General features: G+C 31.0%; 1 protein-coding gene across 1 annotated transcript in view; it reads right to left on the bottom strand.

Moving 5' to 3' along the window:
- LOC118193918 (endothelin-converting enzyme 2-like) overlaps positions 1-15,765 on the bottom strand; it is a 44,863-nt gene that overhangs the window by 16,688 nt on the left and 12,410 nt on the right. The window contains exons 8-13 of the mRNA XM_085814911.1: positions 13,881-13,979; positions 11,311-11,385; positions 11,018-11,121; positions 6,829-6,887; positions 2,217-2,268; positions 1,990-2,057 (exon numbers count right to left, since the gene is read on the bottom strand). Of these exons, the coding sequence (XP_085671037.1) occupies positions 1,990-2,057; positions 2,217-2,268; positions 6,829-6,887; positions 11,018-11,121; positions 11,311-11,385; positions 13,881-13,979 (457 nt within the window). The remainder of the gene's footprint in view (positions 1-1,989; positions 2,058-2,216; positions 2,269-6,828; positions 6,888-11,017; positions 11,122-11,310; positions 11,386-13,880; positions 13,980-15,765) is intronic.

The raw sequence follows: 15,765 nt of genomic DNA, 5'->3' as shown, positions 1-15,765 counted from the left end.
ACTTCATTATCTTACCACCAGATGGCTGCACTATGCAGGAAGCAGTTTCAAAGATGGCTTGCCTGCTAGTGTGAAATTGTAGAAAATAATAAATTATAAAGTAATGATTAATTGTAAAGTAAAAAATACTGTTCGATTGTAAATATTACAAATTAATTTGTAAAGTGTTTTTTGTAATTTTTCTAATTGTTTGTTTAATTGTTTTAAGTTTGTAATTTTTCACTCTGTGATTTGACTGCAATTCAACTGCAACTTTGAACTGAACAGAGAGTCTTGTCTGTCTCTTGAGTTGTGAACTATGTGTTGGACTGTGTGTGTGGAGTTTGTGTCAATAAAACTCTTGCATTATTTAATTTAGTTTTTTGCTGATTTATTTTACTGTATCAGAATCATTATCAATATTGGTTTAATCACTAAAATAATTCTCTCCGGAAAGAACATTGATATCTGCAGGACATAGATAATCTGGACATTGATATCTCCAGGACATAGATAATCTGGACATTGATAACCCGGACATTTGATATCTCCAGGACACAGACAATCTGGACATTGATAACCCGGACATTTGATAACCTGGGACAAATTAAAAAATCTGATGTGGACACCAGATGACTTCCTTGTATGGCTTATTAAATTATACACATTTTTTGCTGCATTTCACTTATTTCATCAAATTTCATTACAGACATATTTCTCATGCAATTCTCATTCAATTATTTCAGTTCTCACTTTACGGCAAAGCAAAAATAAATAAAAACTCAAAACATTTTCATTAAAAATTGGAAAATGCAGAAAAACACAAAACATCAAATACATTTAAAAACAGTGTAAAAAGCAATTTTTACAATTAAAACTAGGGTTTCTATGCAAAAACAAGCAGACTGGCCAGTGGGCAAGAAGGTAGATTTTTCGGTGCACAAAATTGAAAGTATATTTTTGGCCCAGTCAGCAAAAAGACACGGAAGGTGCAGAAACTGACTTAATTTACTATTCTACTGTGTTTCAAATATAAACAAATCATGGTTTGTTACATTAACTCGTCAGTTAAAAGTTTTAGATTATTGATAATTCTATAAATTTTGCATGCAGATTAACTAAATCAGAACATAAAAACTACATAATTCAATCACTTTTATAGCAAAAAATGCTCAGTTTACCAACATATAAGAATAAAAAAACTAAGCTCACTGAGCCAGGCAACAAAGTGGGAATATATTTACATTTATATATGATTGGTTCAGCCAATTGCAACGAAAAAGTGAAGTTCACAACTACATGTTATAGCAGTCCCATATACAAAATTTCAACAATCTGAGGAAATTAATTTTTAAGTTATATAAGATATATACATATGTACAGACGTCACAAAAAGTCTTTTCTGAATCCATTTTAAATTCTTTTTGGCAAAAAAAATCCTTTATTCTGTCTGTGTGTACAGATGTCACGCAAAAACATCATTCAAATAGTTTCGAGAATGGTTGAAATGGATATTTTCGTTAAAATAGGATACTCCAAAATTGTTCGGGATTACAATACTTCTTTTATCTCATACAAGGGAAAAATTACATACCACATACTTTATAAAAATGCCTCAAATATAAGACAAATTAAATTAATTACTTAAATAATTAATCGAATTCAAGATTCATTTAGAATTGTATGATGGGTATTGTAGATTATGCTGCTTATGTATTACAGTGCTACTCACCTTAAAAAATACTATACATATGAGCATCAATAACCTGTCATCTCTTCACATAAAAGAGATTAAACATTATTATTTCTCTGAGCTATTAAAAGAACTCTGATCAGTTAGTTGACCTATGTTAGATTAGAAAATATTATAGCTACAATTGCTTTGTTTTTGATTGTCTCCAGCATGGAATGTTTTAAATAATTCTTGATAGGAAAATATTATTTTTTAAGATTCAGAAATAGATCTAATAAATAGTAATGCGATAAATGCATGGGAGGTGAATATCTTACCTTTATCATCAAACACTTCTGCAAGTTTGTTAGCAATATGTGCAGCTAAAACTCCATACTTCACAGATCTGGAAAAATAATTCATATATCACTAAGTCATAGTTCACAAGGCATTTACTGAAAATAGCAGCATTTCTTGTTGCTTGTTGAATGAGAATTTGCATTTTTTTAAGAAATTAAATCTTCAAAAACACACAAAATTGTTATATGTAAAAAACCATACTTACAATGGTGCACTAAAATCAAATAAAGGGTCCTCAAATAAACCAGCAGGTACAACTAGAAAAAGAAGCAACATGCATCATAAATAAATTGTAAAATTTTACATAAGTATAATAGAACAGTAAGTCCAATATAATTAAAATACTGAACTAAAATTACTTATATTCCCATTTTGAATTATTAATTAAAGAACAGTAAGTCCAATATAATTAAAATACTGAACTAAAATTACTTATATTCCCATTTTGAATTATTAATTAACTAAAATTTTATATATGAGGAACATAATAGATTTGTAAAAGTCTACCTTGCATTCAAGATGGTATGGCACATATGTAGTATCTTGCAAACCTATAGCATGCAGACACTATAGTTAAGTGCCTATGAATTGAAAGGCTAAATACTAGATGATGGAAACACAAAATTCCTAACTTTCATTCATATTACATACAAACAAAATATCAACATCAGTGCTCAGCTTTAGAGGGAATATGATAAGCTGTATTACTTCTTTCACCACAAAATGACAGCTATGTCCTAGCAACACAGAATTCTTGCTAACATGCTCATTTCATTATAGTTCCTTCGCACATTTCTCAATGTACACCATGACCCTCCTCCCCCCCCAAAAAAGACAGTTCTATATCTCCCGTTCTACTAGTCTGATTGATGAAATTCAAATTGTGTTTTTCATATCTCTAAAGCGCGACTTTTATGTATTAGATTTATATCTAGTACTGTTCCTAGTATGGGTATTTTGACATGAAATCAAACTTTTTCTGAAATGGCATGTCAATTTTTTTTTCCATACTGCGATTCTACAACTCAAATTATGCCAAATTGCCAAGTTTTGTGAAAATCGTAAGAACAGTTTTTAAAAAATTAGCTATCAAAGTTTCAGCTCCTCAATGTTAATTGAATTTGGTATATATTTGTTAATATCTCTATTTTATTAAACTTATTTTATTCTTCCTTTCACATTTTAAAATTTAGGTTCCTTCAAAATAAAATTTGCCCATTTTTTTATAATTTATTTTTAAAACTTGTACTTTTAAATAATTTCTATAAATTTTTTGAAAAAAATTTGGAATTAAAACTTAAAAATTTTTACCATCATCTTAAAGTAAATGTATTTCTAAGCATAGATGCAAAAATTGGAGTTTTTTATTCAAAATTTTCTAAGATATATATGAATTTACATACATATTGCCACATTTTGAAATTTGGCATATTTGTTATAAACGATAATAATGCCAAATGTGGTTTACGCACTTTGTTAAAATTATTTGAAAGTATTAACGATAACTTTTTTTCGCTCATCTGGAATGAAAAAAATGAAAGGAAAATAGGTTGCTATAAATGAAGAAGTTTACCAAGTGAATTATTCCTGGCACAAATTAAAAAACATACCGCAAGATAAATTTTTGAATTTTTCTGTAAATTTCGCACCAAATTTTACAAAATTTAATATTTAGGCATAATTTGAGTCATAGAATAGAAATATGGATAAATTTGGCATGTCATTTTAGAAAAAGTTCAATTTTGTGTCAAAATACCTGTATTAGAACAATGCTATATATATCCTAAATCGCGCCTTCGAGACATGAAAAACGCAATTTGAATTTCGTCAATCGGTCCAGTAGAACGAGAGATATAGAACTGTCCCCTCCCCCTTTTTTTTAGGTGCAGTGTACATAAGCTAGTCTTCATATATGCCTTCAGTGCATCAGAGCTAGGCAGAACAGCACGTAACTCATGCAGCACTTGCAAAAGTTATGCTGCATATTAAAGCTGGACCACGTAGTCTCCTTTCACTTCCAAAACAGAAGTGACATATTTAGCACCAAAACGAGCATACTATCTCCATATGCTATTTAGCAACAAGACTATCAGAGCATAGTTTCTTCATAAGCTCTAATGAATTAGAAAGATCTGTAATACAACAAAAATACATTTTCCAATGAACATCAACACCAACCACAATGTGACCAAAACACACTTCAGAGTCATAATACTGCATGTAAAACCAGACCACACTAAAATGAAATTGTAGCAAATGGAAATAAAAATGAGTAAATAAATGAAAACACTATTTTTATTACCTAATAGCAATACAGAATCAACAAACTTTTAATGAGATTAATTTGATATATGACATCTTTCACACAATAATTCAATAAATTTGTTTGTTACAAAAACAATTAAAAAAATTAAACATAAAGAGAAGAAAATTATCAACTGTTATTACTAAGATGAAATAAAATACCTTATGCATTATTAATTAATAGAATTTTTACCAAGCATTCTTATATATCTACTACCGTAATTTCCGGAAGAAAGGCCGCATCAGCGTAAACGGCGCACTTGAGAAAAATGGCGGGAAAAAAATTAAAATTACACAGAAACGCCGCAATAAATTAAATTGTGCATGACATCGTCGTGGGCTGTATAGATGCAAAATCTCAACCTAAGTCCTGATATATGACATATCAGTTAAGAAAAATGCATGAAATGAAACCATAACTCAAAAATAAATTAAAGGTAAGAAATGTTGAAAATATATTTACGTTCACATATATACTTATATTTACCCACTAAAGAAGTCCATATTTGTAATACTCAGACTATATTATCAAAAATGTTGCAACAACGAAATATTAAATTTGGATGACAAAAGGAAATTTTAAATTTTACTTACAAAAGGAATTACAGCAAACTATACATCATATGAAGCCATCAAAATATGATTCTTCACTATCTGAATCAAAAAGACTTAGTAAATCCTGATCTAAGTCCAAGTCTTCCAGATCGTCACATTCATCCTCTTGATTTACAGTCTCTTTATCTAAGGATATAATTTCAGCTTCTTTGAACCCTGCTATTACTGACGATGTTTTTACCGATTTCCACGCACTTCCTATCCACTTTGCAACTTCTTCATAAGATGCTCTATGCATTTTACCGCTTTTGGTATACGTATGCAATCCTTCACTCATCCAATACTCCCACCGCTTTCGGACTTCAGCTTTGAAGGATTTATTACCTGACAAATCTAATGGTTGTAAGATTTTTGTCAAACCACCAGGAATGATTGCTATGGTCCTAGACAATTTTTGACATCTGGTTTTCATTGACTCAAGTAAATGAGCAAGCATGGAATCCATTCTCAATAACCCTTTTGGTTGGAAAAAAGATCCCCTACGACACTGCCAAACTTTTTTGTAGCCACTCATGCAAGATTGTTTTGCATATCCAGCCATTCTCATTTGCACAAATAATTACGTCATTAGGAAAATCTCCCTACGGAATAGTCTTTCGTTTAAAATGGATCATCGGCTTTAGCTTGTCACCGTTTGCGGAACAAGCTAACACACATGTAAATGACGTTCTTTCATGCCCCGTCGTATGCACAGATACAGTATTTGCACCAGTTTCATCAACAGCTCTGTTTGCAGGAGAGTTGAAAGCTAACGGCGTTTCATCCATATTTATTATCTGTGTCCAAAGGAGGTTTTTTTTTTTTTTTTTTTTTTTGGTCAATAATATCTGTCACATATTTTAGGAAAGATGCCTTTTTATCCTGCCAGTCCATTGGTAATTGTTGCCCGACTGTTGTTCTAGTACACACAGAAATATTTTTTTTTTTTCATAAATCTGCTACATCTATGCCCTCCTTTGAAATCATCTATGTTCATTTGTTTTGCTATAAATTTTCCTTGTAAGCAAATTTTTACAGTCGAAATTGCCATTCCCTTTACTCGTTACTCCTTTATCTAGTTTGCAAGGTCATCCTCTAGATTCAGCTACCTTACAGTACCACTTCTTTTGACTCATTTCTGTTGAGGCATATTTTTAAGAAGTTCTTTTTCAGCTCTCCAATGTCGAATACATCTCTCATCCACTTCAAACTCTCAAGCTGCTGTTCTATTTCCAATTTGTTCAGCACGTGAAATTACATTAAGCTTAAAAGCAGCAGTTTCTGTGCTTCTGTGCTGTTTAGGTGCCATTTTCAAAAACTTTCCGTTCCCTTCTTACTTAAAAACTATCCAACAAGTACTTGAACACAAACTGATGGGATCTGTATCTGGCAGAATGCCAAGAATAATCGATTCATGCTGAAGGTTAAATACGTCAGAGTTCGTTATTGCGTGTCTGCCTTTGAAAAAAATTGCAGAAAAGGCAGGGGTGGGGAGAGGATGGGTCCTGAAAGATTCATCCAATGGCAGAGGAGAAAGACTATTCAAACTGATGAGAATGTTGATTTGAAAGGGGGAAGAATGTTATTATTCTGAGATCCAGTTTACGGTGAATAAGGCATGTAGATCCGTTCAAGAGAAAAAATGTAAACAAAATAATGTTCACAAAAAGCAACTGTGAGAGATGTATTTTGTGTGGGAACAGCACCGGTCTATTTACAATGACAATGCCATCCAAACTATGTACAATGACCATCATAGGAAATGTTTTATTTTTAGTGCACCTAAATGCCGCATGAGTAGAAATGCCGCACCCGGTGAAAATTTAAGTTTTAAACACGTAAACGCCGCGGCGTTTCTTCCGGAAATTACGGTAATCTATAATACACATATAATTATTTTAAAAACTCAAGTTTCATACCTAATTGATTTCCAGCATACTTATAATCAACTTCAGTTCCATGGGAGTAAATTGTCCAACTGTAAAATAAATACATAACATTTTAACTTCTATTCTTTAAAACTATTCAACAATATGACATTCTTAGAAGCTTGAAATTTTATGCTCCTTCAAAACACAACAAAAAGTCTCCATGAAGTTAACATTATACATAAATATTTTACTTTCTTAATATAAAATTCTACATTCACATCACATGTAAAATTATCAGTTTATCTTTAAACTTTGAAAAATGAAGAGATTTCTTTCATAATAAAAATAGCACATAGAAAATAATTAAAATTAAAAAGGGACTGAAGAATTAAAATAAAGAATTTACTGAAGAACTGAAGATTTAAATAAAGAATTAAAAAGGAACTTTCGGTTAAGAAAACTAAAAATTAACTAACTAATTAGAATTTGATAAGGACTTCATACACACAGGAATTATTAAGTTTATGTCATATGCTTATTAAACAATTCATGCCGTAATATTACATATCAGTGGCCATTTGCAGAAAATAATTCAAGGCATAATTGGAGAGGAGTGGATTATTTGATTTCACAAAGCATATTAGAACTATCGGCATAAAAAGAAAAATGTTTTCAAAGAGGATTTCCTAATAGAAATTGGTCAGTATTTACGTAACACATCATAACTTCATACACACAGCCCATTCAAACTGTTGGGAACCAGAATTCACAATAACAACCAATATCATGTAGCTCTGGCTATTTGGTCAACAGTTGGTGACAAATTGATGATAGATCAGGAAGTGCTAGATGGATCTGAAAAGAATTTGGCACAGCTACTTCATACTATGAGAATTCAAATTGTAATATAAAACATAAGATTAAATTTCTATGATGGAAATAAATTTCTATGATGGTTTTGGAAAAAAAATAAAACACCTTATGCAGCAGATTATCCAGAAATAGATTATTTATGAGGATTGTGTCTATTCTGGACAGTTGTAAGACTCTAATTAGTGCTCATGCTATTCATCAAGGTGTTCTGATGTATTTGTGGCTATAAATCTCATTAACAATGTATTTTAACTTGTGGAGCATCTTAAAAGAGGGCTGAATATGTTCCACTGACCCTCCTAAAGTGTTTCAGATACACTCTATAGCAGAAATGGCCAACAAGTCAATCATGTAATGATTTTTGGTCAATTGCAGCTGACAGCAGATGATTTCAACAACCAAATTCAATGACTCATAGGGGGAAACAACTATTTTTAGTATTACAGGTAGTAAAACTATATTAGCATTTCTAGGGGGAAAATGTCAATTTTTCTTAACACTTTGTCTGTACAAAAATGTATATATATTTCTTTTGCATTTTAATACCCATTAATTAATAACAAAATTCGAAGACTTAATATTATGTTTATGAAGAACGGGAACTTGATTACATTTTTTTACAATAATGAGTCATAAATGTTATTGTTTAATATATGCCTCTGTAGCCACTAATTGCTAAAAAAAGTAATTTAGAAAGACATTTTTTAAAGAAACTATCTTGATAATATCAGATTCCTTTACCAATGATTTAAAAAAATGTAAACCATTTTCTGAAGGGGATTTATTAAAAAAAAAATTCTCAAAAATATCAGATTCCTTTTTCAATGATTTTAAATTAAAAAGTGGAATTATTGAGGCAATGAGAGATCAAAAATTGTCTCAAAATACTGGAATGCAGCAGATTGAGAAAATGAGTGAAAACCATTGAATTGTTCATGTTTTCCCATTTTTGTTGATGAATCAACAAAAATAAGTGACACAGCATGATCCTTTTTTTTATTTATTGATATGTTTTTTATAGATTATACATCAAAAGAAAAATTAATGGCAATGATTTCTTTGAAAGAAAGGATTAGAAGTTTAGATACATTCACTTTTTTTTAAACATTTCTCATTAATTTGGAACAACCATTTTTTATATTAATTTCAACAACAACAGATACAGCAGGAATAATGATAGGCTGCATAAATGGATTTATAACTGTTTGTTAAAATGATGATGTATTCTCAAGGTTATCCATTACTGTTAGCAAGTAAATGATTAAATACGAAAGAAATAATAGGCATAGTCTTCAAAACTGTTAAATGCATTCAAAAATATCCCTCAATCAGTATCTCATCTAGCTGCAACTTGATGAAAAATTATTATTACATACTGATGTAAGGTGGCCAAGTAAAAGTGAATTTCTGCTGTGATTTTATGATTTATTAACTAAGCCAAGCAATATTTCTTGAAGAGCAAGATTAAAAATATGCAAATTTTTATAAAACTTGGATCCACAATTTAGCATTTTGTACAGAATTTACATCGATTTAAATTTAGAATTGCAAGGAAAAAACAAGACATGACTAAAACAATCAGGCGTACTAATGCATACAAAAGAAAATTTATTTTTTAAATAGAAAATATTCAACAAAACAATTTGAATCACTTTCCAAATATGTTTGATCCCTCACATTATAACAGCAATTAGAATATTGAAAAATATGTTACAGATATTTAAAAAGTGACTGAAGATTTTGAGGTCAGATTTCATGATTTAAGAAAGTTAAAATTATTGTGCAAGTATTCTGTACAATATCTATCTTTTTCTATCAAAAAGGATCTGCCAAAAAAATTTGATACATTTAATGCTGAAAAAGAGGCATTAAAAATGAAATTGTAATTCTACAACGAATTTCCGTAGAAACTACAGAGAATCCGTAGTAGTTGGAGTCTATGTTTAAAGTCATCATTCCCTATTTACTGATTCCAATATTGAAAAATCCATTGTCATTATCTTTGTCTGCATACACAACAAATTATGAAAGCTTCGTTGAAGACATGCAGATGCAGATAAAAAACCATATGGATTTCATATCCTCTTCCTTACTGTCACTTAATAAGATACAATATTGAATTAGATACAAGTTTAAATGTATTAAATGTCAAGATGTGGTAGATCACAACATAATATTTAAGGGAAAAAATGTCAGTAATACATATGCATATAACAGCTGGCCACTCCTGCTTTAAAGACTGTGATCTACAGACCCAGCTGGTCACTTTATTGTCCTCTACGAGGAAATCCTGAACATGTTTTAGAAATTCTATCCATAAAAATGAACTACAGTCTAATTGCAATAAAGCTTCTCAAAGAACACAATAATGCATTAGTTCTATACAAACTAACCAAAGACATGGAGCTGCATGCAGCCATTCAACATGATGCCATTCCACTTACTTGTTCTCTCTTATATCCGAAGGATAAGCATTTTTATAAAATTTACTAAATTGCATGTGAATTTGCTGTAGCACAGACAATTCCTGTTAACCTCTAGTAGCTACAAGAAATCTCTGCTCTCTGTCATGCGTAGTTGCATGAAAATCATGAAATATCATGTGTTTTCTTTTTTCACATAAAAATATATCAAGAATCAGTTTATGGATCACACCTTGACTTATCAGACTAAAACATGAGGGTGCTGGTATTGTGGCCCAGGACTGATATTCACATCATGTTTAAAAAGACTTTCCTGTGGAAAAATATTAAAAGAATGTAATCTTTCGAGCTACTGCACATCCCACTTAATTCTAGCTCATGTCCTTTATCATGGTTAACCTTTATCTGATTTTTTGCCTTTGTTACGAATTTTAAAACTATTTCTACAACTCAATAAGTCCAGCTTCTTTACAAATCCTAGACAGCTACTAATTTGCTTTCATGAAAGAGAATGTTTTATTATCACAAATATTTCTCCGTTATCTTATCATGATATCAGTTTGTTGTTGAAATTATATGAGAACCCAGTGAACACATTCCTTATTAATTTCTTCTCTTCCTGAGTAATCTGCTGTTTCATATTTTAGATACCTTTTTTCCAATTGCATATCATATAAATTTCAATTTTTTACTTTACTTTACTGCTGTGCTGATTCTTTACAGTGCAAAGTATCCCTACAACAAATTTTATTAAAATCACCTAATTCTTTTAAGATATTGTGCAGGGTTTTTTTTTTTTTTTTTTTTTTTTAAAAAAAACCCTGCTTTAATTTTTAATACCAGTGTATGATTTTAACCAATTACGTACACAGAATCAGAGCAAGGGTTAATATATTTTATCATCTTATCAAATTTCAAAATAAACCATAAATATTATAAACCTGTAATCATGTACAGCATTCTTCTTAAGCATTTCCTCCTGCTTCTTGTGTAAGAAGTATACACCATCTTTCAAGTTCTGAAAGTAATCAACTTGAACCCGCAACTGAAAGAGCATTATTCATTCTGTAAGCCTTTAATGCATTTATTTACATATTCATTACATAAGCCTTTTATGAATTTATTTACATATACAAATAAAAAAAATTACAACTAACAAATCAGTAAATTAAACTCATAATATAAACACACATAATTATTCAATTTTCATTGAAAGAAATTACAATTTACTTACTTCTTTATAATAAGTTGCCAATGTATTATTCCGTACAAAACCTGGATGACCAGATAACAAAAGTAATGAACGTATCTAAATAAATAAAAGAATAAAAGTCATGACTTTTAAACGCACAAATTAAAGTAAAAATAATAAAAATAAGTTAACATATTTAAAACAAAGTTATAAACCTAGATAAATTTTGGTAATGTCCTGTTATTGAGAGAACGGATTCAGAAATGTATCAATGCATGCAAGTGTATATGTATGTATGTGCATATATGTGTATATGTATACACACACATACATTCATACTTACATATATACATGCAAACACAAACACATACATACATTTCTGAATCCAGTGCTGATAACAGTATCCAAATTTTAATAAATTTTTTAATATTCTTCATATAAAACTAAACTATATGAAAATATACAAACAATTAAAATTACTAACAGAGAAATAGTAGTTCCTTTTAAAATATAATCAGCTGTCATTTTCAAATGCCATAAACTGTTTTAACTCAGAAATTTAATTTTAATACATTATTTAACACTTTAAGGTCAAGACTCCAAGCTGGCATCCTAATTAACATTATTTATAAAAATTATATATACTGAAGTGACAAAAGTCATGGGATAGCAATATGCAAATATACAGATGGCAGTAGTATCACGTAGAAAATGTATAAATGCGAAGTGCTTTGGCAGCACTTTCACTTGTGTTCAAGTTATTCATGTGAAGAGGTTTTGACGTGATTATGGCCGCACGACGAGAATTAACAGACTTTGAATGCGGAATGGTAGTTGGAACTAGACGCATGGATCATTCCATTTCGGATATCGTTAGGAAATTCAACATTCCGAGATCCACAGTGTCAAGAGTGTGCCGAGAGTATCTAATTTCAGGCATAACATCCCACCGGCCACCTGCACTTAACGACCGAGACCAGCCACGTCTGCGTAGAGTTGTCAATGTTCACAGACAAGCAACACTGCATCAAATAGCCACAGAAATCAATGTGGGACGTATGAGGGACGTGTCCGATAAGACAGTGCGCCGAAATTTGTCTTCCTTGGGTTATGCCAGCAGAAGACCGACTCGAGTGCCTTGACTTACAGGACGACATCGCCTGCAGCGACTTTCGTGGGCTCGTGAGCATATCGGTTGGTCCCTAAACGAATGGAAAACCGTGGCTTGGTCAGATAAGTCACAATTTCAGTTGGTAAGAGCTGATGGTAGGGTTCGAGTGTGGCGCAGACCCTACGACGCCATGGACCCAAGTTGTCAACAAGGCACTGTTCAAGCTGGTGGTGGTTCCATAATGGTCTGGCTGGCATGGACTCGGTCCTCTGGTGCAACTGAACGATCATTGACTTGAAATGGATACCTTCAGCTACTTGGAGATCACTTACAGCCATTCATGGACTTCACGTACTCAAACAACGATGGTAATTTTATGGATGACAATGCACCATGCTACCGGGCCATAATTGTTCGCGATTGGTTAGAAGAACATTCTGGACAATTCCAGTGAATGATCTGGCCACCTAGATTGCCCGAAATAAATCCCATCAAACATGTATGGGACATCATTGAGAGGTCAGTTCGTGCCCAAAACTCTGCACTGTCAACACTTTCACAATTATGGACGTCTATAGAGGCAGCATGGCTCAATATTCCTGCAGGGGACTTCCAACGACTTGTTGAGTCCATGCCACGTCGAGTTGCTGCACTTCGCCGGGCAAAAGGAGGACAGACAAAATATTAGGAGGTATCCCAGGACTTTTGTCACTTCAGTCTATTACTCTTCCCTTAAAATTTACAATGTAAAGCAAAATACACAATAAATATCAACTAGCAAAATCATAACCCAATACCTCCATTTAATGAAAAGACATGAACTGGTAATTTCACCATTCCTTTTATTCCACCAGTAATTTTTCACATAATAAATAATTTGGATATTTTATTAGAATATATTCCAGGTATTCAGTTATATTTTATTGAATCAACAGAATCATAAGCATTATGAAACATAATTTTGCTTTAGTTTACATGATTTACATGTTTTTAATAACTAAATTATTAATTCTAAAAATTGATTTTAATTTGAAAAATGAATATACCTCATTCTGAAAACAAAGAATCTTGATATAATAATTTAAATAAATTTCTCTTTTGATTCCATGCAAAATCAATATTTTTTATGAATCTGCAACTACTTTATATTCCAGGATGAATAAAATATTTTATGAATAAAGAATAATACTTATAATAAAAGATGTTACTTCCTATACACAACAACAATTTGAAATCAATTATCTAAAAAGAAGTAAAAATTAAAATGTTTATATGCTGCAAACATCTTGCATCAAAATGTTTGTACATAATAACTGCAGTTGCTAAATATATTCAATTCACTATATAAAATATTTTTGATATACCCTGCTTAAATATCTACTGCATTTATATTAAAAGATTTTTAAAGATTTTAAAATTTTTTACCCAAAAAAAAAAAAAAAGAAAGAAAGAAAGAAAGAAAGAAAAGCTTTTTATAAAAGCACTATCTTTTTTAACTTACCTTGGACTGAGCTGCACCATGGCTTGATTCTTCTAACCATGGAATGTCACTTGCTAAAATGTTAAAAGCTCCAACAAGTTTATGCAAATAAACTTGAACCTACATAGAACAACAAGAAATTCATTATATTTTAAACAGAAATCATATCATGCCTGTCTTTTGGAATGAAAAACATTTCTAAAAAAGAATATTAGAATTTCAGCTATAGTACAACTCCAATTACCTGAACTCCGACTATCCGAATCACTTTCAGAACTTAGGAAAAAAATTAAGACGGAAACGTAGTGTTGGACAACAATTTCAGACATTAAAAGGAGCAAACCCACACTTATAAACTTTTCACTGCTTGAAAACAAAGATGGAAGTTCTTTAAGAAAATCAATGCAGCAACAAAAAAAAAAAATTTTTTTTAGAAGATGTCATTTTCAAGTGATTTTTGCAGCATCATTCTATGGGAAACCCAATTTCAGGTCCGATTCTTTGTGAAAAAACCTAAGATCTTAGCTCAGAAGCTTAGTTGTTCATTATTTAAAGCAAGTAATGGCTCGCTAAATATTTTAACTGCAGGCACGGTGAGCATCAATCAGCTTACTTGGACCGAGATGTTAAGCAAGCAATGACTTTCAGCACTTGTAAGTACTGTACAGTATGCTATATAACATGTATGCAAAAGTGTCGCCTTTTCATTTTAATTAATTAAAACCTCATTTTCTTTAAAAATATTTTTTCTCCCATTTTCAACATCCAGTACATACATAATTAATAAAAGTGTACGTACACCCTTTCTTCAGAAAAAAATCCAATTATCTGAATTTTTGATTTTCTGAATAGGGTCCGTTCCCAATTGATTCCGATAATTGAAGTTCTACTGTACTTAATTTCCCCTCAACCATGAAATGAAAAATGTCCAATAATGTTATTTTATGACAATAATGAATAAGTGTAATGTCAAAGTACATACTCAAAACACCGAAAGATCAGGCTTCAGCAAAATGTTTTATCAGACACTGTAAAACTATGTAATCCTATTTTTATTCATAAGACCTGGCAGGTGGCACTGATTTCACAAAGACAATAATTATTTTGTTATTATTTTAATTTATATCAGAGATTTTTGATGCCAGAATAATTGGTGCAAGTTTTAATGAATTTGTTTTGTCAGATAATCTCAAGGCCTGAGCTCATATTTACGTAAGTAATTAATTAGTAAATTTTAAAGTCAATTTTAATTACTTCTATATCCATAATCAATATCTGTTGATTATGTAACTAAATTAACATCTTAACTTCTATCAGCATGTTTGGCAAAAGTATAAGTTTTACTATGTCAAAAAATTATATTTATTGATAATCTAACTAAATAGAGAAAGATCTATTCCTTCATGAATGGTGTGCAGCAGCTAAGCGGTAAAAGTCACTGAACACTGATAGTTCGGTCCGAGGTTCGAATCTTGTGGACAGGCTGGCTGCATGGGCATTTTACTGGTTTTCCCAATGGGTAATGTGTATATGACCCAGTTTTCCTTAGAAAGTCCTCCATGAAAGCATCCCTCCCCTTAGGCAGATAGCCCTAGTGTGCTTTGCCTTAATAAACCAAACCATATAACCTTTATGAATAGTACTAATTTCATGGAACCTCCACCAATTTTTACAATCAAAGGGACCATAATTATGTACTGAATTTTTCAATTTACACTTCAATTAATCACTATAATCAAAAGTTAAACTATATACTGCCCAGAATGTAATATGAATTATAAAACATTTAAATCTTATTTCATCATCATTAGATCTAAACAGTGTTAACTATAGACAAGAATTTATTAAACTAGTAAAAATAAATTTATAAATATAATTTAATGAAAACAATATTAGAAAATAATTT

This window comes from Stegodyphus dumicola, chromosome 4 (assembly GCF_044657685.1).
Source record: "Stegodyphus dumicola isolate Sdum_Otavi_A_Nest chromosome 4, ASM4465768v1".
Classification (NCBI taxonomy): Eukaryota; Metazoa; Arthropoda; class Arachnida; order Araneae; family Eresidae; genus Stegodyphus; species Stegodyphus dumicola.
Note: the sequence above shows the minus strand (reverse complement) of the source record. Positions and strands in the feature narration are given on the sequence as shown.